The 26,747-nt window shown below is 52.2% G+C and overlaps 2 protein-coding genes across 3 annotated transcripts; both read left to right on the forward strand.

The window, feature by feature from the left end:
- The first annotated feature begins 2,467 nt into the window (after positions 1–2,467).
- Positions 2,468–10,598, forward strand: ARFRP1 (ARF related protein 1). Its single transcript, XM_032953127.2, has 8 exons — positions 2,468–2,684; positions 3,217–3,337; positions 3,944–4,031; positions 4,954–5,036; positions 5,172–5,253; positions 7,505–7,575; positions 8,065–8,165; positions 8,816–10,598. The coding sequence occupies exons 2-8, from the start codon at positions 3,245–3,247 to the stop codon at positions 8,901–8,903; spliced, it is 606 nt and encodes a 201-aa protein (XP_032809018.1). The 5' UTR covers positions 2,468–2,684; positions 3,217–3,244; the 3' UTR covers positions 8,904–10,598.
- Positions 10,599–12,065: 1,467 nt separating this feature from the next.
- LOC116941742 (putative histone deacetylase 1-B) lies at positions 12,066–26,713 on the forward strand. 2 transcript variants are annotated; one of them, XM_032953118.2, is made up of 15 exons: positions 12,066–12,191; positions 14,350–14,462; positions 15,245–15,362; positions 16,023–16,097; positions 18,999–19,137; positions 19,940–20,081; positions 20,773–20,865; positions 21,113–21,221; positions 21,521–21,661; positions 23,783–23,891; positions 24,012–24,139; positions 24,634–24,807; positions 25,039–25,096; positions 25,662–25,724; positions 26,624–26,713. In XM_032953118.2, the coding sequence occupies exons 1-14, from the start codon at positions 12,140–12,142 to the stop codon at positions 25,693–25,695; spliced, it is 1,485 nt and encodes a 494-aa protein (XP_032809009.2). In that variant the 5' UTR covers positions 12,066–12,139; the 3' UTR covers positions 25,696–25,724; positions 26,624–26,713. The 2 variants fall into 2 exon arrangements, with proteins under 2 accessions (XP_032809009.2, XP_032809008.2); XM_032953117.2 differs by having other exon boundaries at positions 25,662–26,713.
- The last annotated feature ends 34 nt before the right edge of the window (positions 26,714–26,747 follow it).

Consider the following 26,747-nt stretch of genomic DNA (forward strand, 5'->3'; position numbering starts at 1 on the left):
CGTGTCTGTGTGATGAGTATGTCTGTGTGATGAGTATGTCTGTATGTGTCTGTGTGATGAGTGTGTCTGTATGTGTCTGTGTGATGAGTATGTCTGTACGTGTCTGTGTGATGAGTGTGCCTGTGTGTGTCTGTGTGATGAGTATGTCTGTACGTGTCTGTGTGGTGAGTGTGTCTGTACGTGTCTGTGTGATGAGTATGTCTGTGTCTGTGTGATGAGTATGTCTGTACGTGTCTGTGTGATGAGTATGTCTGTACGTGTCTGTGTGATGAGTATGTCTGTACGTGTCTGTGTGATGAGTGTATCTGTACGTGTCTGTTTGATGAGTGTGTCTGTACGTGTCTGTGTGATGAGTGTGCCTGTACGTGTCTGTGTGATGAGTGTGTCTGTACGTGTCTGTGTGATGAGTATGTCTGTACGTGTCTGTGTGGTGAGTATATCTGTGTCTGTGTGATGAGTATGTCTGTACGTGTCTGTGTGATGAGTATGTCTGTACGTGTCTGTGTGGTGAGTGTGCCTGTACGTGTCTGTGTGATGAGTGTGTCTGTACGTGTCTGTGTGATGAGTATGTCTGTACGTGTCTGTGTGATCAGTATGTCTGTACGTGTCTGTGTGATGAGTATGTCTGTACGTGTCTGTTTGATGAGTGTGCCTGTACGTGTCTGTGTGATGAGTGTGTCTGTGTGTGTCTGTGTGATGAGTGTGCCTGTACGTGTCTGCGTGATGAGTATGTCTGTACGTGTCTGTGTGATGAGTATGTCTGTACGTGTCTGTGTGGTGAGTATGTCTGTACGTGTCTGTGTGATGAGTATGTCTGTGTCTGTGTGATGAGTGTCTGTACGTGTCTGTGTGGTGAGTGTGCCTGTACGTGTCTGTGTGATGAGTGTGTCTGTGTGTCTGTGTGATGAATGTGCCTGTACGTGTCTGTGTGATCAGTATGTCTGTACGTGTCTGTGTGATGAGTATGTCTGTACGTGTCTGTGTGATGAGTATGTCTGTATGTGTCTGTGTGATGAGTATGTCTGTGTGTGTCTGTGTGATGAGTGTGTCTGTATGTGTCTGTGTGATGAGTACGTCTTTACGTGTCTGTGTGATAAGTATATCTGTGTCTGTGTGGTGAGTGTGCCTGTACGTGTCTGTGTGATGAGTGTGCCTGTACGTGTCTGTGTGATGAGTGTGTCTGTAAGTGTATGTGTGGTGAGTGTGTCTGTAAGTGTATGTGTGATGAGTGTGCCTGTACGTGTCTGTGTGATGAGTGTGTCTGTAAGTGTATGTGTGGTGAGTGTGCCTGTACGTGTCTGTGTGGTGAGTGTGCCTGTAAGTGTCTGTGTGGTGAGTATTCATGTAGTCCAGTCGTGTGGAGGAGGCAGCGAGGGGTGGTGGATCACAAAAGCCATGGACGTCGAGGTGCCAACACCCTCGCAGGCCCAGATGGCGGTACAGAAAGTGTGGACTAATCTCCATCTGTTCCTTCTGTGTGCGATAGAATATTTGTCCGTCGCACGCGTGGGCTTTCTCCAGTTGCTGCCGCCCACACGCACAAACACTGATTATGAGTTGGCCGTTAACATCTTTATATACAGAGGACCGCAGAGCTTGGGGGCAATTGTTGGTGTCGCGGGCTCCTCACCACCGCGTGACTGCTGCTGCTGCCAACCCGCTCCTGGCCCGTGGTTCCTCCTTCGGGCGCCTGTGAGTCGCCCCTCTGTCTCCCTCTGCGTGACAGCCTCACGGAGCTGCTGCCGCTGCTGCTGCTGCCGCTGCGTGCTCTCGAATCTCTCCGACGGCGGACGAATCCTGCCCGGCGCCGGCGGCGGCGGTGGCGACAAGTCGCTGTGTGATTCCAGTAAATATGCCAACGTTGGGGCAACGTTGGAACATGGATGGAACCGTTGGCACAACATTTGGCCAACATTGGCACGTGTTTGGGAAGTGTTGGCCCAACGTCGGCTTAACGTTTGGTTGTGGCTGTAACCGTTAACCCAATGTCGGCACGTGGTTGGAACTGATGGCCCAACGTTGGCACGTGGTTGGAACCATTGGACGAACTGTTGCCCGAACATTGGCGCGTGGTTAGAAATGTTGGCTGGAACAGTTGACCCAACGTTTGTCTGTGGTTGGAACCGCTGGCCCGACGTTGGCTCAACTTTGGCCTGTGGTTGGAACGTTGGCTCAACGTTGGCCAACGGTGGTACATGTGTTTGGAATACCTAGCCCGACATTGGCTCAACGTTGGCACGTGGTTAGAAAACATTTGGCCAACGTCAACCTAGCGTTGGCTTGTGGCTGCAACAGTTAACCAAACGTTGGCCTGTGCTTGGAACGGCCAGCTCAACGTTGGTTCAACGTTGACCTGCGGTTGGAACGGTTGGTCCAACGTTGGCTCAACGTTGGCCCGACGTCGGTGCGAGTGTGAGTGTTTGGGACGGCGCCTGCAGGGGGCGCGCCAACTCCCCCGCTGGGTCGCGTCACCGGACGCGGCTCTCGACCTGGAAGCGCTTCCACGTGGTGGTGGTGATGATGATGCGCTCACCACAACCACCACCACCCCCCCGACAGGCTCACAGCGACTCGAGCTGCTGCTGCTGATGGTGGTCGTGGTGGTGACGGCGGTGCCGGTCACGGTGATGTGAGGAATGGGACGCCACGTCTGAGGAGGAAGAGCGGCCTTTACCAAGTGAAATGTGCGTTAGTTTTGTGTGCGCGCGTGTAGGTCGGCTCGGCCTCGAATGAGTACTTGGTGCGGTGTGTAAAACATCGCCACTGGGGAGACAAAGGCGGTCGGGCGTGGTGCTGGCCACCCCCCCCCCCCTTCGTATACCGGGCCGGACTTCACAGGTGCTACTCGCTAACGGGACTTGCCCCAAAAGTCTGTCGAGGCTATACGGGAGAGCTTTGTATGTGTGGGTAGGAGCGGTGGCGCCGTGGTTAGCGCGCCGCACTTCTAATCCGACCACCCGAGTTCGATTCCCACTCGCGGCCGACACTGGTGACCTCGTTCTCAACTGGCCCTCCCCTAGGTCGACTCGGCTTTAAACCCTCACCTCGCGCCGTACGTAGCCAGCCGTGCTGAGCGGAGGTGCGCGTTAACGACGACACACTAAACGCAAACATTAACGCTAGGGAGACAAAGGCGGCCGGGCGTTGTTCTGTTCGTGCGCCGAGCTACTTGCCCGCAGGCTACACGGGGGATCTTTGTCTTTGTGCGCGGTGCAGCAGTCCCAGCAGCAGCAGCATCCCCGAGATGTACACGCTGCTGTCGGGCTTGTGGAAGTACATGTTCAAGAAGGACGAGTACTGCGTGCTCATCCTGGGCCTGGACAATGCGGGCAAGACGGTGAGTCCCGTCAGGAACAACCCTGCGTGGCTGGGGGAGCGGTGGCGCAGCGGTTAGCGGCGAACCCAGCAGCCACCCCAGTTCGATTGCCGCTCGCGGCCAACACCGTCCCTGGGCCTCCCCTAGGTCGACTCGGCCTCAACTGAGTACCCGGTGCGGCGGCGTGGTAAACATCGCCACACGGGAGCCACCGGCGGCCACCCATCGACTGCCTCGTGAGCCGTGCCGGTAGCCTTCGTAGTATATAATGGGCGACGTTTCGGGCAATGGTCCTTGGGCCACAACACGTAATGTCACGTGCGGTTGTGACAGTGGGCCGGTTCCCAGTGGATTGTGACTAATGCTCGACAGCTTATCCCCTCGCTTTATGCGGTAGATGCGTTCTCAAAAAAAGGCTCCAGGAGGAGCGAGGGGTGGTGGTGGTGGTGGTGAAGAGGGGGGGGAGTAGGGAGAGGTGAGAAGGGACCTGCGTGGAGGAGGAGCGGCGTCTGTCTTCACAGTGGGCGGGGAGAGGGGTTCTGAGTGGGGGTGGTCACACGGGAGTCACGTGGTTCACGGGAGGCTTGAGCGGGTGTGGATAGAGGGGGTCTCTGTGTTTGTTGGCAGACGTTCCTGGAGCAGACCAAGACTCGATTCAGCAAGAACTACAAAGCAATGAACCTGTCCAAGATCACCACCACCGTGGGACTCAACAGTAACTCACCCTCACCACTCGCTCACCACTCACTCTCGCACTCACCACACAGCCTCACCACACACACTCACCACTCACTCTCACCACTCACTCTCACCACTCACTCTCACACTCACCACACAGCCTCACCCTCACCACACACACTCACCACTCACTCTCACCACTCACTCTCGCACTCACCACACAGCCTCACCACTCACCACACACACTCACCACTCACTCTTACCACTCTCGCACTCACCACGCAGCCTCACCACTCACCCTCACCACACACACTCACCACTCACCCTCAACACTCACACTCACCACTCACCACACACCCTCACTACACACACCACACACCCTCACCACACACCCTCACCACTCACCACACACCCTCACCACACACCACACCACACACCGCACACCACACACCCTCACCGCACACCACTCACCAGTCACCACACTCCGTGCCCCACTCACCACACTCCTCTTGCCCCATGCCACTCACCACACACCACATAAACTTGCACCGTACGTGCGTTGAACTTCTTTCGCGCCGTACGTAGCCAACCGTGCTAATCGGAGGTGCGGAGGAAGGACAACAAACTGAACACAACGACAAGCAGTTCCAAAGTAAAGAGTCTTAAATGTAGGGGGCGCTACAAACCCGGCGACCCGAGTTCCATTCCCACTCACGGCGACCAACACCGGTGACAATTATCTGAACCAGTTTTGGGCCGCCTCTAGCTCCACTCGGTCTTAAATGAGTAGCTGGTGCGGTGTGTAAACATCACCACTGGGGAGACAAAGGCGGCCGGGCGTGGTGCTGGCCGCCCACCCCCTCGTGTGCCGTGCCGGCCTTAATAGGTGCTCGCTAGCAGCACTTGCCCCAACAGTCTGTTAAGGCTATACGGGGTACCTTTGTCTTTGGTGTGCGCAGTCGGGACGATCGACGTGGGCTCCGTGCGTCTCATGTTCTGGGACCTGGGCGGCCAAGAGGAGCTTCAGTCACTGTGGGACAAGGTGAGGTCAGCACGGTGCTCGCCACACGCACTCACCACGCACACAAATGTCCTCACTCATGGACGCTGTATATGCGAATCTGCGTCCGTTTGTCCATACGTGCGTCCGTGTGCGTGTGTGCGTGCGTGCGTGCAGTATTTTGCCGAGTGCCACGGCGTCATCTACCTGATCGACTCCGTGGACGAGGGGCGCCTCGTGGAGTCGAGGGACGCGTTCGGTACGAGCGCCCACGGCGCGCCGCTGCCTCTCGAGAGACGGACACTTGGAGTCTGTCCCCGACCGCGCTCGCCGGCGCCGGCGGCGGTCCACGCACCGCGACTTGGGGATGCCGGCCCTGCTGTGCCGCCGGAGCCGTAGGCTGCCTGCCGCACGCGTTCCATTCTTCGCTTTGATATTTGATGGCCTAAAATCAACGGAGAAGTCGCGAGCGCCCATTAACGACGACGTTAATGGGCGCTCGCGAAACAGCAACCTGCCCCAACAGTCTGTTGAAGGCCACTCGGGGGATATCTTTGTGCTTGTGTGTGTGACTGTGCTTCTGTGTGTGCGTGTGTGTCTGTACTTCTGTGTGTGCGTGTGTGTGTCCGAGGGGCGCCACGGTGGCGAGATGTTAACTACCTCGCCTGGTATGCAGGAGGTCGTGGGTTCCATCCTGACACTGACGCCTGCTGTATATTTGGAGTTTGCGTGTCTCTCCCATGGTGGCGTGGATTTTTCTCTGGGTCCTCCCATTTTTCCCTCCATATTTGGCTGCTATATATTTTCATATGATAGGCCACTTCATTTAGCTATCATTTGTGGTCAGGTGCCTTCTGAAAAAGAGCTGTATAGGTCAGTGGTTGGCTCACCGCGCTATGAACCCGGCTACCCGGGGTTCCACTCCCGCTCACGCCCAAAAACGGTGGCAGTGAATATTTGAACCTTTTATAGTTTCCTCCCCGAGGTCGACTTGACTTTAAATGAGTACGCAGTGCGGTGTGTGTTCAACACAATGAGTACGCAGTGCGGTGTGTGTTAAACACGATGAGTACGCAGTGCGGTGTGTGTTAAACACGATGAGTATGCAGTGCGGTGTGTGTTAAACACGATGAGTACGCAGTGCGGTGTGTGTTAAACACAATGAGTACGCAGTACAGTGTGTGTTAAACACGATGACTACACAGTGCGGTGTGTGTTAAACACGATGACTACGTAGTGCGGTGTGTGTTAAACACGATGAGCACGCAGTGCGGTGTGTGTTAAACACAATAACTACGCAGTACAGTGTGTGTTAAACACGATAACTACACAGTGCGGTGTGTGTTAAACACAATGATTACGCAGTGCGGTGTGTGTTAAACACAATGACTACACAGTGTGGTGTGTGTTAAACACAATGACTACACAGTGCGGTGTGTGTTAAACACAATGACTACACAGTGCGGTGTGTGTTAAACACAATGACTACACAGTGCGGTGTGTGTTAAACACAATGACTACACAGGGCGGTGTGTGTTAAACACAATGACTACGCAGTGCGGTGTGTGTTAAACACGATGACTACGCAGTGCGGTGTGTGTTAAACACAATGACTACACAGTGCGGTGTGTGTTAAACACAATGACTACACAGTGCGGTGTGTGTTAAACACAATGACTACGCAGTGCGGTGTGTGTTAAACACAATGACTACACAGTGCGGTGTGTGTTAAACACAATGACTACGCAGTGCGGTGTGTGTTAAACACGATGAGTACGCAGTGTGGTGTGTGTTAAACACAATGACTACACAGTGCAGTGTGTGTTAAACACGATGACTACGCAGTGCGGTGTGTGTTAAACACAATGACTACACAGTGCGGTGTGTGTTAAACACGATGAGTACGCAGTGTGGTGTGTGTTAAACACAATGACTACACAGTGCAGTGTGTTAAACACGATGACTACGCAGTGTGGTGTGTGTTAAACACAATGACTACACAGTGCAGTGTGTGTTAAACACGATGACTACGCAGTGCGGTGTGTGTTAAACACGATGAGTACGCAGTGCGGTGTGTGTTAAACATGATGACTACGCAGTGTGGTGTGTGTTAAACACGATGACTACACAGTGCGGTGTGTGTTAAACACGATGACTACGCAGTGCGGTGTGTGTTAAACACAATCACTACACAGTGCGGTGTGTGTTAAACACGATGAGCACGCAGTGCGGTGTGTGTTAAACTCAATGACTACGCAGTGTGGTGTGTGTTAAACACGATGACTACACAGTGCGGTGTGTGTTAAACACGATGACTACGCAGTGCGGTGTGTGTTAAACACAATCACTACACAGTGCGGTGTGTGTTAAACACGATGAGCACTGGGGAGACGGAGGTGGCCGGGCGTGGCTTTGGCCACCCGGCCAATCGTGCGCCGTGCCGGCCTGCGTGGGAGCTGCCGCTCGCGTTGTGGTAAAGGCTCTGCGTGGTAACGGTGTGTGGCGTGCAGACAAGATGGTTAGCAGCGAGGCGCTGGATGGAGTGCCCCTGTTAGTGCTGGCCAACAAGCAGGACATGGAGGTAGGTGGCCTCCCCCGCCTGTGGCAATGCTCCAGCCTCGCAGCCAGAAGCACCTGGGTTCAATTCCCGACCACGGGTGACTTTTTGCGTGGAGTTTTGTGTGTTCCCCTGTTGTGCACAGTGAGTGTGAGTGTATCGAGAGAGTGTGTGTGAGCTAGATTGTGTGGAGTTTGTTCTCCCCCTGTTCTGCAGAGTTGAGTGTATGTGCGATTGAGTGTGAATGTGGATCGGCGAGAGTATGGGTGAGTGACTATGTTTGCCAGAGTTTGTGTGGCCATTTTAGGGGCTTCTCGCTAACAGCACTTGCCCCAAAAGTCTGCTAAGGCTATACAGGGGATCTTTGTCTTTGCGAGGAAGTGTGTGGAGTTTGTAAATTCTCTCCCCCTGTTCTCTGCATGGGTTTCCTCCGGGTTGTTGTGGTTGTTGTGATTGCTGTGGTTGTTGTCGTGATTGTTGTGGTTGTTGTTGCTGCGGCTGCTGCGGCTGCAGGGCTGCCTCACGGTGCCCGACATCAAAACGGCGTTCAGCGACTGCGCCACCAAGATCGGCAAGAGGGACTGCCTGGTGCAGCCCAGCTCGGCGCTCACCGGGTGAGCACAACGCCCGCCTCCTCACCACCCCTCCCGCCCACCCCTGTAAACACCAGCACTGGGGAGACAAAGGCGGCCGGGCGTGGTGTTAGCCACACAACCGCGCCCTATCACGGCCTTCACAAATGCTGCTCTTGCACCGACATCCTGTGTGAGCTACACTGGGAACCTTTGTTTCTTTGTGTGTGTGCGTGCATGTGCGTGCGTGCAGGGAGGGAGCGGTGGCATGGCAATTAGCATGCCACGCCACAAACCCCGGCCACCCGAGTTCGATATCCGCTCACGGCCAACACCAGTGACGGTTATCTGAACCCGTCATGGGCCTAGGTCGACTCAGCCTCAAATGAGTACCTGGTGCGATGTGTAAACATGAGTGAGTGTGTGCGTGATTGAGCGTTGGCCACGAGCCAACACTCAATCACACATACCAGGCAGTCCCTCTTGCCGACCTTGGTGGCGCAGTGGCTGAACGCCATCTTGATGTGTAAACATCGCACCAGGGGGAGACAAAGGTGGCCGGGCGTGGTGCTGGCCAACTCACCCCGTCGCGTGCCGGCCTTGACAGGTGCTGTCACTTGCTAACAGCACTTGCCCCATACAGTCCGTTAAGGCTACACGGTGGGGGGGGGTGGCGGTTTTTGCCTTCACAGGGACGGCGTGAACGAGGGGATCGAGTGGATGGTGAAGTGCGTGGTGAGGAATCTCCACCGGCCCCCGCGGCACAAAGACATCACCTGACCCCGTCTCCACCGCCTTGCGCTCCTCCCGCTGGGCGTGGGATCTTCTTCGTCTGTCTTCGTTCAACTCAACCTGTGGGTTGGGGGGTGGCCGGGTGACGTGCGGGGGAAGGGGGCGAGGGAGGAGGGGAGGGAGGAGGCGAGGGTTTGGGAATGGTCGCGTTCGAGACGCAGAGCCGGGAACTGCGGAGCTTCTTGAAGTCGCGTTCCAGCCGCCCAGCCACGTGACCCATCCGGGACTGGAACTGGGTTCTCGAGTCTAGCTAGTCGACGGTAACTCAGCCCGGTCGCCGGTGACTTGCATCTCTAACTTTGTTTTATTTTCACCACTTAATTTAGGCGATTCCAGGCTCCCCTCCCCCACGAATGAAGCGTTTTACTTCGACAATTTGACGCGCACCCAGGAATTCCACCATTTCCGCCATAGACGGCAACTCGGATAAGTCGCTCACTCGGCACGAGATCGGTTATCGCAAACTCCACCGTCCTGCGGTAAAGTTCAACACGCCAACACCGGTACCACCAGATCTCGGTTCTCATCAATCGCCACGGTGGCGAGATGTTCACTACCTCGCCTGGCATACTGGAGGTCGTGGGTTTGATCCCAACCCTGACGCCTGCTGTATTTTTGGAGTTTTCATGTTCTCCCCGTGGTCGTGGAGATTTTTCTCCGGGTCCTCCGGTTTTCCCCTCCACATTTCGAATCAACATCGCGCGTTTGGAGTATTTGGCTGCTATGCATTTTCACACGATGATAAGCCAATTTGTTAGGCTATCATTTGTGGCCAGGTCGCTTCTGAAAAAGAGCTACTAGCTTAGTGGGCCTTAGCTGGCAAAATAAAAACTCCCGGCACCAACACAACACAGCAGATGCCAATTCCCGGGCTGCGTTCTGGTGGGGGCGGGCGTTGATGATCACCAAGATCTGGTGGTGCCGGTGTTGTGTAGAACTCTACCCCTAGAGGACACCGTACAGTTTGTGACGTTCTGGATTTGGCCTGCAGTGGAAAAGGTGGTGACCCCTACCACTCACCTACCCATCCACCCACTCATTCACTTATCGATTCACCCACCCACTCATTCACTTACCGATTCACCCACCCACTCATTCACTTACCGAATCACCCACCCACTCATTCACTTACCGATTCACCCACCCACTCATTCACTTACCGATTCACCCACCCACTCATTCACTTACCGATTCACCCACCCACTCATTCACTTACCGATTCACCCACACACTCATTCACTTACTGATTCACCAACCCACTCAATCACTTACCGATTCACCCACCCACTCATTCACTTATTCATTCACCCACCCACTCAATTACAGTACGCTGAGCTGTATCACAGGATACTGCACAGGTCTGATAATAGACCTAGTCGTGCTGACTTGAGAAATATGGCCTGGGTTTGGTCTGCAGTGGGAAAAAATGACAGCCGCAGTCTGAGTCCATTGATGAAGAAGGCTGCTGCTGCTGCGAGTGAGGATCTCTGTCGACTCACCGTGGTCACAAGCTTGTGACCAAGGGGATATGGTTAAAAAAAACATGCATTTATGGTTATTGGGATTTATACTAATATCTAAATGGAGTAATCTTTTACCTGTAACTGTTATAGTTATTATCGGACGATTGTTGCATAACGAAGGGAAGAGGCACGCTTGTTAATAAACCCTGTTTGGTGTTAAGTCGCCTGCGTTGGTTGTTCATCAGCAGCGGTCGCCATGGTCAATCCACTGCTGGATGTAGACACCCACCCCCATCAACGTCATCGCAAGCCCTCCCGGTCCATTAACTCCACAACGATTTGCCTCTCACCTGCACGAGCGCTGACAACACCAAGCGGCCAGCAGCAAACGGCACGGCTGAAGGTGTAATACAACGGGAGTTGACGCGCATCCTGGGTTGAGCGATGGGAGGAGGGGATTCCAGAGCGGAGCAGAGCGAGGGAACATGTGGAGAGAGACGTGATCTGCAGTGTGGTGAGTGGGTGAGTAGGTGGGTGATTGGGTGAGTGGATGAGTGAGTGAGTGTGTTGTGACCTGCAGTGTGGCGAGTGGGTGAGTAGGTCAATAGGTGGGTGAGTGAGTGCATGAGTGGGTGGGTGATTGGGTGACTGGGTGAGTAGGGCAATTGATGGATGAGTGGTTGAGTGTGTTGTGACCTGCAGTGGGTTGAGTAGGTGGGTGATTGGGTGAGTGGATGAGTGAGTGGGTGAGTGTGTTGTTGTGACCTGCGGTGTAGACGAGATGAGTGATGTTCATGGGAGCAAGTGACCTTTGTAGTAGCCACAGAAGTGTGACAGGGAGGTGGCTGGTGAGTGAGTGACGAGTGAATCGGTGAGTGCTGGGGTATCGATCACCCTGACTGCAATTCGAGTGAGTTATACAATTAGATAATGTTTGGTTTTCTTCCATTTAAGGCCTCAGTGTTTCTGATGAATGTTGTGAGTTTTTGTGCTCGTGCACGACTGCCAACGCAGCAGCAGCATCACCAAATAATGCAATCGTGATTGGTTTCAGCAAGCACGGCTGCTGATGAGACCCAGAATGTCGAAACTGGGCCAGGTTTTTGCACGTCCCGCACCGCACTGCCAGAAAGCCGTGTGGCTGGTGGGATGTGTAAAACAAATGAATGTCGTTTCTTATGCGGTGGGGCAGATAAGGGGGAAGGATGCGACTTGTCTGATTTAGTTAATTTTGCAATCTTTAACTAAGTAACGTCACGATAATCAGATTGTAAACGTTGTAGTGGGTTTATACTCTCCAACACCGGTGTGCTGTACTAGCAACGAATTGGCACGTTCTGTACGTGACACATTACTAATTGGCTGTGTCGGGTGGTGGCGGGTTTCAGCGACACATTTTTATATTTACGAGATCTAACCCAAAAAAAACCTCAATTGTGAATAATAATGAGACATATTCTTGGGTCTTTCGGTAAAGTCACGTAGATAGACTCAAAGAAAATAACAAACCTATCTACGTGACTTTGCCGAAAGACCCAAGAATATGAATGCCTGCAGTCACGAAAGCTCTAAATCAATAATGAGACATTGGGGGAAACGTCTCGCTCCGCCCCCCCCCCCCAACTATGGCCACGCCTCTTCCGTCGCGATCCCGCCCCTTTTACGCTGGCCCCGCCCATTCCCCCGCTGCCCTCCGCCCATTCCTCCGCTGCCCTCCACCCCTTGACTTAGTCCCGTGACGTCACCCTGCCCAGGACCAACATGGCGTTCCCTCACATCGGCGCGAAGAGAAAAGTGTGCTATTACTACGACGGTAAAACGACGGCGACGCGCCCGTCCGCGCACTCCGTAAACTCACTCGCACGCTCGCCCACCCGCGAATTTCTGGGGCGCCGGGTGGGTGATGTGGGCGGCGGGGGGAAACGAAAATATACGAGACCGAGGCGCGACCCGTCCTGGCGCTGGTGTCTCCCCCGCGCTCCTCGCACCTAGCCCGGCGGGGAATCTAGCCGAGGCCGGTGGTGCCGTCGAGTGGTGGGCTAGGCCGCGAGCACGCTTGCTCGCGGCCTCGTCCCCGGAGCGGTGCTTCGAGGTCCGCTGCGGCTGTGCGCGCGTTCCGACTCGCGGGGCGGCTGGTGGTTGAGTTTGTGTGCGAGGTGGATGCGAGGTTCGAGAGAGGTTGAGAGAGCCATTGAAGCTCTTTGTTTAGTCCGCGACGATGAATCCCCTCGATAAAAACTCAAACTTCCAGCGTCTCGTCACTCTTCTATGTGTGTGTTTTTTATGGAAGTGAAGATGTTAAACAACTATTTGTACAGTCATGAAGGAAGTAAAAATTCTAAGGATGGACGAGTCCCCGTCAAGAGAATGTGGAATTTCCATTTCTTTGTTCGGCAGCCATCGGCAATGTGCGTATATTTATCCGCTCGTGAATAGTTTGATTATCTTCGGCATCGATGAGTCTTTTAAATACGAACGAAATATTCGGGTAACGTACAGATGTTTAAAAATATATATATAATTCTACGTTAAGCGATCGTTTTGTCTTTGTCTGAATCAACTGTTCCCCCTGGCGGCGGATTAGAAGTTATAATAAACACGGCGCTAATTGGCTGGCCGTTCGTGCTTCCTGGTTTCAAAATGGGGGGCCCTACAGTCAATTCTTCTCGCCATCAGCCGTGCTCGGCTCATGAAAAGACCTCGAGTGGTTTCCTCCTGCCCGGTGATTGTCTCCAGCTCGAATGAGCTTTCAAACATCGGTGTGCCAAAACTCCCGTGTTACAGCACTGCAGGGCTAGTGGTGGGAAAAATAAATCCGCATTTGTAGGGCAGAGGCGAGTCCATCCGTAGAACAACCACCCTTCATTGCCCCACAAGGTGCTTGATATTTTATCGACCCCTGAGGAAGGGATGATGGGCAGAACCAAAGAGTATGGATCCTTGCAGTCACGAAAGCTTTAAATCTAGAATTGATAACCTCAACGGGGAGGGCTTTCACCTATCTATTAGAGCTTTTTACAGACAACGGGACAAGAAGTCACAGCTCATCGAGACGCTGACCTTCCTCAGAAAGCTTAAAGGTCGCGGTCTGAGCGTGGCTGTGTTTCACTCCAGCGCTGTCCTCGAGACAGCCTGATCCCTTCACCTGATGAAGGACGCTTGTGTTGTGGCCGAAACGTCGTGATTTTTGTTTTATTTTTTTACCTACGTGACTTTACCGAATAGAACCAAAGAGTATGATGGGCTGAGTCGACTCCTAACCAGGATTTGACCTCGCGACCTCTAATATCTTGTTTATCCAGGAAAGCCAGACTGAGGCGTAGGACTCGTCAGGAGGATCCTTCATTGGGTTTTTATTTTAAGCTGCCAATGAGTTATACAAGTAGGAGGAAACCGTAGCACCTGGAGAAAGCCCCACGCATTGCGTGAGGGAGTAACTCTCTATCCCCCCACAGATGGTAACAAATGGCCATTCGTCCACTTGCTGTCCTAGTTTTTCCTTGGGGAGCCAGGGACACACTATCCGCTGCCTGGCTAGTGTAATGTGTCGTCATCACAGTTGATTCACTCACGGTATATTGTCAACACATTCGTCAATAACAATTTCGCCTTGAAAGATAAAAATATATATCTGGGTAACGTTTAGGGCAATGGCTAATCTTCATAGCACATAACAGGAGTGGGGAGGGGTGGCAAAGTCAATCCATAGGCAGATGGGCTATTGCCCAAAACGTTGACTATTATATTTTTTTTATTGAACTATAAATTAGATTACATTATACGTTTCTTTCATAAGAAGTCGGTGTGCTGCTCCCTTTCTGTTTCGCTGTTAAAAATGTAAAACTGTGGTGCTCTTTTTCGAGATATCACTATCCGTGCGACAAACCGGTAACCTGTCTTTTACCGTTTTAAAGACCCTAATGGGTGTGCCCTCTTTTGCGTTGCAATCGTCGTGCCCTCACTGCGTGCAGGTGACATCGGAAACTACTACTATGGACAGGGTCACCCCATGAAGCCACACCGCATCCGCATGACCCACAACCTGCTGCTAAACTATGGCCTCTACCGCAAGATGGAAATATACGTGAGTGGGTGCAGGGCTTGTGGGACACCGGGAACAATTAACAATCTTTCGGAGATACCGCGCTGACCACTGCATGTCACGGCCACACTTTCGCATTGTTCCAGCAGTGTCGCTGCTTTCGTTCTGTTTGTAAATGTTTGCGAGTAAATGTGGCGGCGATCTTCATTTGTAACTGGCCTGATCTACCCACTGCTGGATGGAGGTCTTGCCAAGCCGTCGCCAAACTTTCACGGCGGTCTCATAACATTCATGTTGACAACAAAAAGCTCAAAACATTAATCAATAACACTGTGGCCTTAAGCAGAAAATGTAAAAAATAGCCGAGGGTACAGGCAGTCCTTGAGACCCATTCATAAGTAGATACCTCCGCGGTTCTTAAGTACGATCGAACGTTCGCAAGTCGGATGGTTAAAAACAATAACATCTGATGGCGGTTCGTTTGCTAGTTCCAGATGTTCGCAAGTCAGACGTTCATATCTCGGGGACTGCTTGTGTATATAAACAGTATGAAATACAATTCAGTTGCTCGAATGAAGGTTGACTTGGACAAACTTACGAAAAAAAACCCATTCGTTGTAAACTTAGTGGAAAAACATCAAAATATATTTTGGGTGATTGTCGCATGAGTGCGTAAACAGATGGTGTGACATGCTGGCGCCCGGAGCGTGTTCTGGGCCAGTTGTGGTGGTGGTGGCGGCTTGCTGTGTGTATATGTGTGGTGTGGTGCCCTTGCTCGTCATCACGTGTGTCTGACGATGCTGTCGTCGCTCGGCCTCTCGCAGAGGCCGCACAAGGCCACGAGTGAGGAAATGACCAAGTACCACAGCGACGACTACATCAAGTTTCTGCGCTCCATCCGCCCGGACAACATGTCCGAATACAGCAAGCAGATGCAGCGCTGTGAGCATCGCAGCACATGCACGCCGCACACACAAAGACAAAGATTCCCCCTGTAGCCTTTGAGAATTCGGGGGCAAGTGCTGTTAGCGAGCACCTATGAAGGCCGACACACACACGAGGGAGTGGGTGGCCAGCACCACGCCCGGCCTGATGCGATGTTTACACACTGCACCAGGTACTCATTTGAGGCTTAGTCGACCTCGGGGAGGCCCAGAACTCATAAAATAATCGTCACTGGTGTTGGCCATGTGCGGAAATCAAGCTCGGGTCGCTGGGTTCGTAGCGCAGCACGCTAATCGCTACCCTCCCGCATATTCTCACACCCATATCTTTGCACACCCTCTTACGATGGTACTAGATTCATGAAATTATTAAACAATGAAAAAAGAAGTTTAAAATATTACGAAATCAATTCATGTATAAAAACCCAGTCATGAAGTTTGTAAAATATCCAAATATAGGACCACAAAGCTTGGGAAATTGTTTGTGCTGGCTGCCTTCCCGCTTGCCTGTTGTTTCCCCCGCCTTCGTGCAAAAACGGTACGCAATACAAATTCTGCTCTAGTGTTGGTAACGATGCAATCTGCATGGATGATGCTGTATAAAAATAATTATTTGTACCGGTCCATAACATGGCGATTTGTTTTGTGTGTGTGGCAGTTAACGTGGGAGAAGATTGCCCGGTGTTTGACGGCCTTTACGAGTTTTGCCAGCTGTCCACTGGCGGCTCTGTGGGTGAGCTTCACAGCAGTATAACATCAACCGCCGTTAATCACGGCACTTGCACCACGCTAGATGCACTTTTGAGGCCACGTGAAGTGTCGGAAGGCTCGCTGGCAGGAGGTCACAGGACCGACCCAGGTGCCCATGAGTTGACTGACTGAGATGGCTGGTATGTGCAGCAGCTGTAGGACACAGCAGTGCGCACGCACGAACACGCTTTAATCCGCGCGCAGTAACCAACTGGGATGCATTTTGTATCTCCTCCATGAGGGCGAGCACAAACAGTTTATTAAAACACACAAACAATGTTTGCGTTTTGACTTGAAACTTTCGTGACTGCAGGAATTCATATTCTTTGGTTCTTTCGGTAAAGTCACGTAGATAGAAAATAAAATGAAAATAAATAGTTTGTCTACAAACTAAGCTGTATCTGCGGCAGCAGTTACATTGGGGAAACTTGGCGACATGTCTCAGACCGTATTTGTGGACATAAGGTGGATTTGAAACACGGTAGGACCAATACTTCTGCCATAGCTGATCATTATTTTAATGCGGCTGGCTCACACGAAATTGATTTCTCTAAAACGATGGTACTTTGCAAGCCTACTGGCTATCAACAAAGATTTGTTCGTGAAGCCATCCACATATACAGAGGGAAAAAAGTATTTGATCCCTTGCTGATTTTGTACGTTTGCCCACTGACAAAGAAATAATCAGTCTATAAATTTAATGGTAGGTTTATTTGAACAGTGAGAGACAGAATAACAACAAGAAAATCCAGAAAAACGCATGTCAAAAATGTTATAAATTGATTTGCATTTTAATTAGGGAAATAAGTATTTGACCCCCCCTCTCAATCAGAAAGATGTCTGGCTCCCAGCTATCTTTTATACAGGTAATGAGCTGAGATTAGGAGCGCACTCTTAAAGGGAGTGCTCCTAATCTCAGCTTGTTACCTGTATAAAAGACACCTGTCCACAGAAGCAATCAAAGAATCAGATTCCAAACTCTACACCATGGCCAAGACCAAAGAGCTCTCCAAGGATGTCAGGGACAAGATTGTAGACCTACACAAGGCTGGAATGGGCTACAAGACCATTGCCAAGCAGCTTGGTGAGAAGGTGACAACAGTTGGTGTGATTATTCGCAAATGGAAGAAACACAAAAGAACTGTCAATCTCCCTCGGCATGGGGCTTCATGCACGATCTCACCCCGTGGAGTTGCAATGATCATGAGAACGGTGAGGAATCAGCCCAGAACTACATGGGAGGATCTTGTCAATGATCTCAAGGCAACTGGGACCATAGTCACCAAGAAAACAATTGGTAACATACTACGCCGTGAAGGACTGAAATCCAGCAGTGCCCGCAAGGTCCCCCTGCTCAAGAAAGCACATATACATGCCCGTCTGAAGTTTGCCAATGAACATCTGAATGATTCACAGGACAACTGGGTGAAAGTGTTGTGGTCAGATGAGACCAAAATGGAGCTCTTTGGCATCAACTCAACTCGCCGTGTTTGGAGGAGGAGGAATGCTGCCTATGACCCCAAGAACACCATCCCCACCGTAAAACATGGAGGTGGAAACATTATGCTTTGGGGGTGTTTTTCTGCTAAGGGGACAGGACAACTTCACCGCATCAAAAGGACATAGGACAGGGCCATGTACCGTCAAATCTTGGGTGAGAACCTCCTTCCCTCAGCCAGGGCATTGAAAATGGGTCGTGGATGGGTATTCCAGCATGACAATGACCCAAAACACACGGCCAAGGCAACAAAGGAGTGGCTCAAGAAGAAGCACATTAAGGTCCTGGAGTGGCCTAGCCAGTCTCCAGACTTTAATCGCATAGAAAATCTGTGGAGGGAGCTGAAGGTTCGAGTTGCCAAATGTCAGCCTCGAAACCTTAATGACTTGGAGAAGATCTGCAAAGAGGAGTGGGACAAAATCCCTCCTGAGATGTGTGCAAACCTGGTGGCCAACTACAAGAAACGTCTGACCTCTGTGATTGCCAACAAGGGTTTTTTGCCACCAAGTACTAAGTCATGCTTTGCAGAGGGGTTAAATACTTATTTCCCTCATTCAAATGCAAATCAATTTATAACATTTTTGACATGCGTTTTTCTGGATTTTTTTGTTGTTATTCTGTCTCTCACTGTTCAAATAAACCTACCATTAAAGTTATAGACTGATCATTTCTTTGTCAATAGGCAAACGTACAAAATCAGCAGGGGATCAAATACTTTTTTCCCTCACTGTATAGACATAGACACAATTTCAACCATGAAGACGGTTATAAACTTGGCAATCATTGGAAAGATGTCATGAACCACTTTGGGTTATGACTCCATCTGTAATTGTCAACCTCCACCGTCAGCAGTGTGGATGTGTGGAGTGAGGTGCAATGCCCCCTATCTCTCCCCCCTCCTCTCTCCCCCTATCTCTACCCCCTCTCTTTCTCCCCCTATCTCTACTCCCCTTCTCTCCCCATATCCTCTACCCCCTCTCTCTCCCCCCCCTCTCTCTTCCCCTATCTCTCCCCCCCTCTCTCTCCCCCTTTGTCTTCTACATTAACATTAGCTGCCCCGCCCATGCTGCTGACACACTTGGACTACCCCGCTCAGCAAGAGCTCCACGCCCATTCACAACTTCACCTCGTCCATTCATGCTGCTCCGCGGCTCTTGGCCCCCACTCCTTCTGACTCTTGGGCTATGCCCATTTTAAACCTTTATAAACAGTTGCAGTTCAAGGCTTACCCCCATTTTCTCTCCGCCTGATGACGACTGCTTGTGTTGCGATCGAAACGTCGCGAGTTTTTGTTTTTTCTATCGACGTGACTTTACCGAAAGAACCAAAGAAAATGTTTGCGTTGAGCCCGGACACTGTGCGTGCGCGATCGTTGCTCCGTCCCAGCCGGCGCCGTGAAGCTGAACAAGCAGCAGACGGACATTGCCGTCAACTGGGGCGGCGGGCTGCACCACGCCAAGAAGTCCGAGGCCTCGGGCTTCTGCTACGTCAACGACATCGTGCTGGCCATCCTGGAGCTGCTCAAGTGAGGAGGGGGGGATGGGGTGGGGGGGCAGGCAGGCAGCCAACGCCATACGGTTCACACGAATAGTTGAGGCAGCGGTGCGGGTGGTCCCGGTGGCTCGGCAGCTTGGGGGGGGGGAGGTTTGGAGACGCTTAGCCGGTGCAGGTGACATCTTGGTTTGAGTCTTGGTTTCAACCGGGTTCATAAGCCAAGTGGCGAGTTTCGAAGGTCCTCGGCCCAGTCACGGATGACCGACCCGCACGTGACGTTCTTTGTCGTTAACGTCGTTCGGTGAGTTTGACAGTCAAGCTCTTGGGCAGGTAAGTAAAACAACACAACGTTGATTTTGCTGCCGGAAATTTTTTTCGCGCAACTTCTGCAGCCGTAACGGCGAGGGTACGGTCTGTACGAGCCGGCGGTGCGCACCTTGTCATTATTTGCCTGTGTGACTGCGTGTGATATTCATCGTGTAATTGCACGCTGTGTAAGATGTAATTAGTTTGTACGCGTGTCACGATGTGTTTGCGATGTGGGGAACGGCGGCGCAATGGTTAGCGCGCTACGAAGCTTGGTGACCCAATTTAGATTCCTGCTCATGACCAGTAACAGTAGCAATTATATGAACCGCTCCTCGGCCTCCCCTAGGTCGACTCGGCCTCAATTGAGTACCTGGTGCGGAGTGTAAAGACCACCAATGGGGAGACAAAGTCAGCCGGGCTTGGTGCTGGCCACCCACCCCCTCGTGTGCTACTCACTAACAGCACTTGCCCCAACGGTCTTTTAACGCTACGTGGGGCACCTTTGCCTCTCTGCTTGCGTGCAGGTACCACCAGCGCGTGCTGTACGTGGACATCGACATTCACCACGGAGATGGCGTGGAAGAGGCGTTCTACACCACGGACCGCGTCATGACCGTGTCCTTCCACAAGTACGGGGAGTACTTCCCCGGCACGGGAGATCTGCGGGTGAGACGACCTGACCTTCAACCGCACGCACACCTGTCACTCTGTGTTAGTGGGAGCGGTGGCACAGCGGTTAGCGCACCGCACTACGAGCCACGCGACCCGGGTTGGATTCCCACTCGTGGCCAACACCAGTGACGATTATGTGAACTGGTCCTGGGCCTAATCTTTGGGTCTTTCGGTGAAGTCACGTAGATAGGTTCAAAGAAAATAACAAAACAACTACGACGTTTTGATTGCACCACAAGCGTTAGTCGTCAGGCTCTTCCTGTTATTTTCTTTGAACCTATCTACTTGACTTTACCGAAAGACCCAAAGAATATTAATTCCTGCCGTCACGAAAGCTTTAAGTCAAGATTTGGTCCTGGGCCTCCCCCCTAGGTCGACTCGGCCACAAATGAGTACCTGATGCGGTGTGTAGTAAGCATCGCCGCTCGGGAGACAAAAGTGACAGGGCGTGGTGCTGGCCACCCACTCCCTCGTCTGCTGCTCCGGCCTTCATAGGTGCTACTCGCTAAGAGCACTTGCCCCAACAGTCTGTTAAGGCTACACGGGTGGGGTGGGGAGGAAATCTTATGTCGTTGTGAGACTGTAGCTTTTGGGCCTGTGCTCAGCCACTGCGGTTTTAAACAACGTGTGCCAGCTCTCGCTAACCTTGCGTGCACCTGTGACCCCCACCACAACTCCGCAACAGGATATTGGCGCCGGGAAGGGCAAGTATTACGCGGTGAACTTCCCGCTGCGCGACGGCATCGATGACGAATCTTACGAGGCCATCTTCAAGCCGGTGAGCCGTCCGCCGCCTGCTGGGGGCCCCTTTTTCCGCATCTTCACGCGGTGACGCCGGTCGATCGGTTTTCGCTTTTGCGGTGAAATGGACCCATGCGCCCCGGCGAGCGGTTCCTGATTTTCTTATTACCGGTTCCAAATCGTCACCGTTTTTTGCTGGTTGTCGCTTAACGGCCCCGGGAAAACCCGCAGCTCCTGTGAGCCTCACTCGGGCACGGTGTGCGTGCCCTCCCCTCGCCACGCAGGTGATCTCCAAGGTGATGGAGATGTACCAGCCCAGCGCCGTGGTGCTGCAGTGTGGAGCCGACTCGCTCACCGGCGACCGACTCGGCTGCTTCAACCTCACCATCAAGGGTGAGCGGACGGGCGGGACGCACCCAGGTTTAACCTCCCGGCGAACGGCAGCACGGGAGAGCGAACAGATCGTGCGAATAGGGCCCCTGTCAAAAGTTGGATTCACCAGCTGGTAACGCGATTCAAGAAACGTGTAAAACTCTCTTACCCATTATAACTTTACCAGCGCTATGCTGACTCTGGCTGCTCGGCGTTCCAGAGCTCTTGTGCTTATGCTCAGCAACTCTACTGATGAACTCTTCTTCTGATGAATTCAACACGAAAGAACGCATCCTCTTGTCCGTCGCTCGTCTCTGCAGGCCACGCCAAGTGCGTCAACTTCATGAAGAGCTTCAACTTGCCGCTGCTGATGCTGGGCGGCGGTGGCTACACCATCCGCAATGTGGCGCGCTGCTGGACTTTCGAGACGGCCGTGGCTCTGGACAGCGACATCGCCAACGGTGCCCCCCACCCCCTCCAACTGCCCCCTCCCCCACCTCGTGCAGCCTTAACAGACTGTTGGGGCAGTGCTGTTAGCGAGTAGCTGGCACGAAACGCGAGAAGGGGTGGCTGCCCAGCACCATGCCCAACACGCCTTTGTCTCTCAATTGGTGATGTTTACACATCGCACGGGTACTCATTTGAGGTAGACGACCCAGGAGAAGGCCATTACTGGTTCAGATAATCGTCACTGGTGTTGGCCGTGAGCAGGAATCGTTCGACTAACCGTTAAACCCATTCTGTTGGGTGGACACAGGCAGAGAGGGAGGGCATGTTAAAAATCTTGCACCTTTTCAACTACCGCCACCAGGAGATGGAATCGAACTTGCGACTTCTGCATGGCGAGTCCAGTGCACTGCTATCCGTCACACCACTGTGTGCAGCTCCCTTCACTTCTCAAAACGCTTAACGTTGCAATGTGCACTACCGCTGTAAGCATTTCTGTACGTGCGGCAAAACCATTTCCATCAAGTCAGTCGGTTTATTTGTGGCATGGCCCATTGAGCTGAGAAGCTCTCTTTGAATGGTGACACGGCCAAAGTGGCTGATACGACAGTAGTGAGCACGTAACACGGGAAGGGAGAGGTTGCAGAGGTAGAGAATAAAAGCTGGGAAATATAAACATGAAAAATAAGTACAATTATGAAGGACCAGTCCTATGAGAATAGGTTTTCCCCCTTTTTTATGGCAACAAACAGGTGTTAAGATTTTGATTTAAAGCTTTCATGACTGCAGGGATTCGTATTCTTGGCTCTTTCGGTAAAGTCACGTAGAAGGGAAACAATAAAATAATAAAAATATAAACAATAAAATGATCACGACGTTTCGACTGCAACACAAGCAATCATCATCAGGTGTGAAAAGCACAAGAAAATTTGAAAAAAGTGGCGGTTATTTTTAACGTTAGCACCACAGAGAGAGATTTGACAGTTTGTTCAGATGGACGAGTCCATCTATGTTCTTGAACACAAAGCAGACCTGAAACACGGTAGGACCATTACCCCGGCCGTGGCAGATCACTGTTATAATTCAGTAGGTTCACATGACATTGACTTCTCCAAGACAGAGGTTCTTTGCAAGCCATCTGGCTACCATGAGAGTTTCGTTCATGAGGCTATCCACATATACAAACACAGAGACAATTTCAACCGAGAAGATGGATTCTGGCTTAGCAATCATTGGAAGGATTTGATAAACCATTTCGGGTCTTAATTGATTGATCACGCTTAAGGTGGCTTTCAGACCGCATTCATTATTTTTCGTCTCCCCCCTCCTCTTTTCCGAACATAGATGGACTCGTCCATCTGAACAAACTTTCAAATCGCTCTCCGTGGTGCTAACGTTAAAAATAACCGCCACTTTTTTCAAATTTTCTTGTTGTGGTTTTCACACCTGATGATGATTGCTTGTGTTGCAGTGGAAACGTCGTGAGAATTTTATTGTTTTATATTTGTATTATTTTATTGTTTCCCTTCTACGTGACTTTACCGAAAGAACCAAGAATATAGGTGTTAAGATGTTATAACACCCAACTGAAACCTTTTACAAGGAATCATGGCTGCATTAACCACAATACTTGTGGTCAGAATGCAAACAAAAAACATACTCTGATAATAAATGCATTTTGGTACTGGCAAAGGAGGTCCCTTGAAGTGACCAGTTCTATGTACAATAGAAATCTAGTGAACAATCCATATTTACACCGTGCATGACAACGAGTGAGAGGAACTCGTGTATGGCATTTGACAGTGGCAGCATTTATTAATACAACAGCAAGGGTTGCAGTTTAATACGTAGACTTTCGCGACCATTATCCATAATCTATTTTTTAGTTTAATTGCGTAAATATATGAATGTGTCATTAAAGCTGCCACCTCCCCACAAAGCCAATTAGTAAGGGTTGTAATCGCATTTCCTCTTGTACCTGCGACGCAAGCAAACCGAAATCCTCGCTGTGAACGACCCCGGCCACGGTGTTCGGCAATCGCCGTCAAAGCAGTGCGCGCATTGTGGACAGCGCGGTGAATCTCCCCCCCCCCCCCCCCCCCCCGTGTTACCCCCATACCACCCTCCCCCATCAGAGCTGCCCTATAACGACTACTTTGAGTACTTCGGGCCGGACTTCAAGCTGCACATCAGCCCCTCGAACATGACCAACCAGAACACACCCGAGTACTTGGAGAAGATCAAGTGAGTCCCCCAGCCAGCGGCCCCACTGCCCCCCCCCCTCCCCATTGTGATGAGCGTGGACCTCCCACTACCACCACCACCCCCCACCAGCCCCGCTCAGCTTGTGTTCCTCTCCCACAGGCAGCGGCTGTTTGAGAACCTGCGCATGCTCCCGCACGCGCCCGGCGTGCAGATGCAGGCCATCCCGGAGGACGCGGTACCCGAGGACAGCGGCGAGGAAGAGGAGGACCCCAACAAGCGAATCTCCAGTGCGTCTCACACTCGCACAAAGACAAATATCCCCCCTATAGGCTTTTTAGACTGTTGGGGCACGCGCTGTTAGCGAGTAGCACCTATGAAGGCCGGCACGGCGCACGAGGGGGTGGGTGGCCAGCGCCACGCCCAGCCACTTCTGTCTCCCCAGTGGCGATGTTTACACACTGCACCAGGTACTCATCTGAGGCTGAGTTGACCTAGGGGGAGAACCAGGACCGGTTCAGATAATCCGTCACTGTTGTTGGTCATGAGCGGGAATCTCCAGCTGCACAAATTCTCCTAATACACACACGCGCACACACGCGCACACACGCGCACACACACGCGCATGGCCACTTCCCATCGCCACGCAGCCGCAGTGCCCTTCATCTGGGCAGTGCCTGGTGGCTCGATGATTCGAGACTATCGAGCCGGCACTGCTAATGGGGCTGGCTCAGGCAAGGTCGTTTTAATTTATGCGCTCCTCTTTTCGTCGGAACAACGCAAGTCCGCGCGTCGGACAAACGCATCGCGTGCGACGAGGAGTTCTCCGACTCCGAGGACGAGGGCGAGGGCGGCCGGAGGAACGCCGCCAACTACAAGAAGATCAAGCGGCCCAAGGTGGAGGAGGAGAAGAAGGCCGAGGTGCCCAGTGCCCCCGTCGCGGATGAGAGGAAGCCAGGTGAGGCGGGGGCGTGCGTGGGGGAATTGTAAGGTCACGCGCGGTGCGTGTGTCGGCGATGATCCGCCGGAGGGGTCGAGGGATTTTTAATTGCAGATGACAACAACCTGCTCGAGTTGTTGCCGCGCGGGCGCGCGTGTGGTGTCCATGGCCGTGTTGCGATGCTTGTCACCCGGCACGTTGTGGCTGCGCGCTCAGTGTCCGTGTGTCATGGGGTGGTTTCCTTTGCAGAGCCCAAAGAAGAGGAGCAGACCAGAGAACCCAGTGCGGAGACGGGCGAAGCTAAAGGGTGAGTGGCACGGTGGCACGGTGCCAACAGAGAGGCGCGATCGATCCGGAAATCGGCGGGGTCGCGCCCTCTCACGAGCGGGCGGCGTTCAGTCAGTCGCCTCCTTCTTCTGCCGTCACTACTACGACCATGGTTCCTGTTCCCGTAAACTTTCCTTGTTGATTCCTCCACCCACTGACTCCTTCGTCTCTTTCTCGCCGTGTTCAACCACCACCAGCCACACTGCAGGTCAACAACACTCTCACCAAACCACCCACTCGCTAACCTGCTCAAACCACCACACCGCAGGTCACGCCACGTCTCATACACACGTCTCGTTCTGCTTCGTTTCGCACAGTGGAATTCCCTCCCATCGCCTATTTTTCACAAGTTCTCATCGTAATAATAATAATAATAACCTTGCTCAATTCAACAAACGTGTCGACTCCCATCTACAACAACTGATGGTGCTGTTAATTGCTGGCCCACTTGACGCTTTGGACCCTGCGTGCGATGTGTCGGCGATGATAATGCCATCGTGGTTCTGATGAACACCGCTGTCTCCTCTGCCTGCTGTGCCTGCCAGGCCCAAGCTGGAGGAGTCTAAACCGAGCGCCTGAGGGAGGAGCGTCGGGGGGGAGCAAAGGCGGTGGGTGCCGTGCGGTGGGCGTTTCCCTGTGTGCGTGCCACGCCGGTGCCCTTAAGAGGAAGGGTCCCTTACCAGTCAATAATAAACACCACCGCCCCACCACCACCACTCCCACCTCCCCAGGATTTATATTCAAGTGCCACTCATTACGACGACTCGGAATCGTTTCGGACGACAACAACAACAAGAGTTCATGACCAGAAGTGTAGGAATGGTAGCGTTGGCCGGCTAGCGGCCGTAGCGAAACCGGAATGGTGAGGACAAACGTGGCTCTGCTTGTCCCGCGTCCGCAAAGATGTCCAGTACGTCGGCACAGCACGGTGAGGAGCGGAGCTCACCCGTGCCAGAGCAGCAGCTCCGGAATGAGCTCCGAAGGAAGTTAACCGCTAAATATTTTTTTTTATATTCCCCTCCTCCCTGTCCAAACCCTACCCAGCATTAAAATGTAAAACGACTAAATCGGCTGAGTGTTTTGTCTGACGCAGGCACGGTTAAACTTTTGTACGTGTCGTTTTTTCGACGAAAGCCCTTTTAAACCAAGCATTGTGAATTGTGTAGGCCTTCCTCGCTTACCTCCATCACGATGTGTTGTCTTTTAGTTATTCCGTACAGCAAAGCAAAATAGTTTGAAATTGAAGCCAGCGGCAAGTGTGCGTTTCAGCCGCCAGCAAATGAGATGCCGTGGGTGGTTAGAACACCTCTCTGAACCTGCGGAGGAGAGCTTCAAATCCATAGTATTTTGTAAATTCCGTGCGTGCTTTGTTTTCCCCACCCGACCACCGTAGCTGTAGTTGCCCGTCCGTGTAACAAGCGGGTGGCTTTGTTTTTAAACGATGCCATTGTAACGTGCTGCCCCCTCCCGTTATGACGAGGTCACTTTTGACCCCCCCTTTCCCCAGGTGTCGTGGCAACGTTAGCGTAGTTGTGGAGGAATCTTGTGTGAAAACTTCCCCCACCCCCACAATAAAGTTAAGTCACGTACACAACGAGTACGCTTCTCTCTTGCTCATTCAATGTCCAATT

The sequence above is a fragment of the Petromyzon marinus genome, chromosome 12, assembly GCF_048934315.1.
Source record: "Petromyzon marinus isolate PM22_M1 ecotype Great Lakes invasive population chromosome 12, UKy_Petmar_22M1.pri1.0, whole genome shotgun sequence".
NCBI classification, from domain to species: Eukaryota; Metazoa; Chordata; class Hyperoartia; order Petromyzontiformes; family Petromyzontidae; genus Petromyzon; species Petromyzon marinus.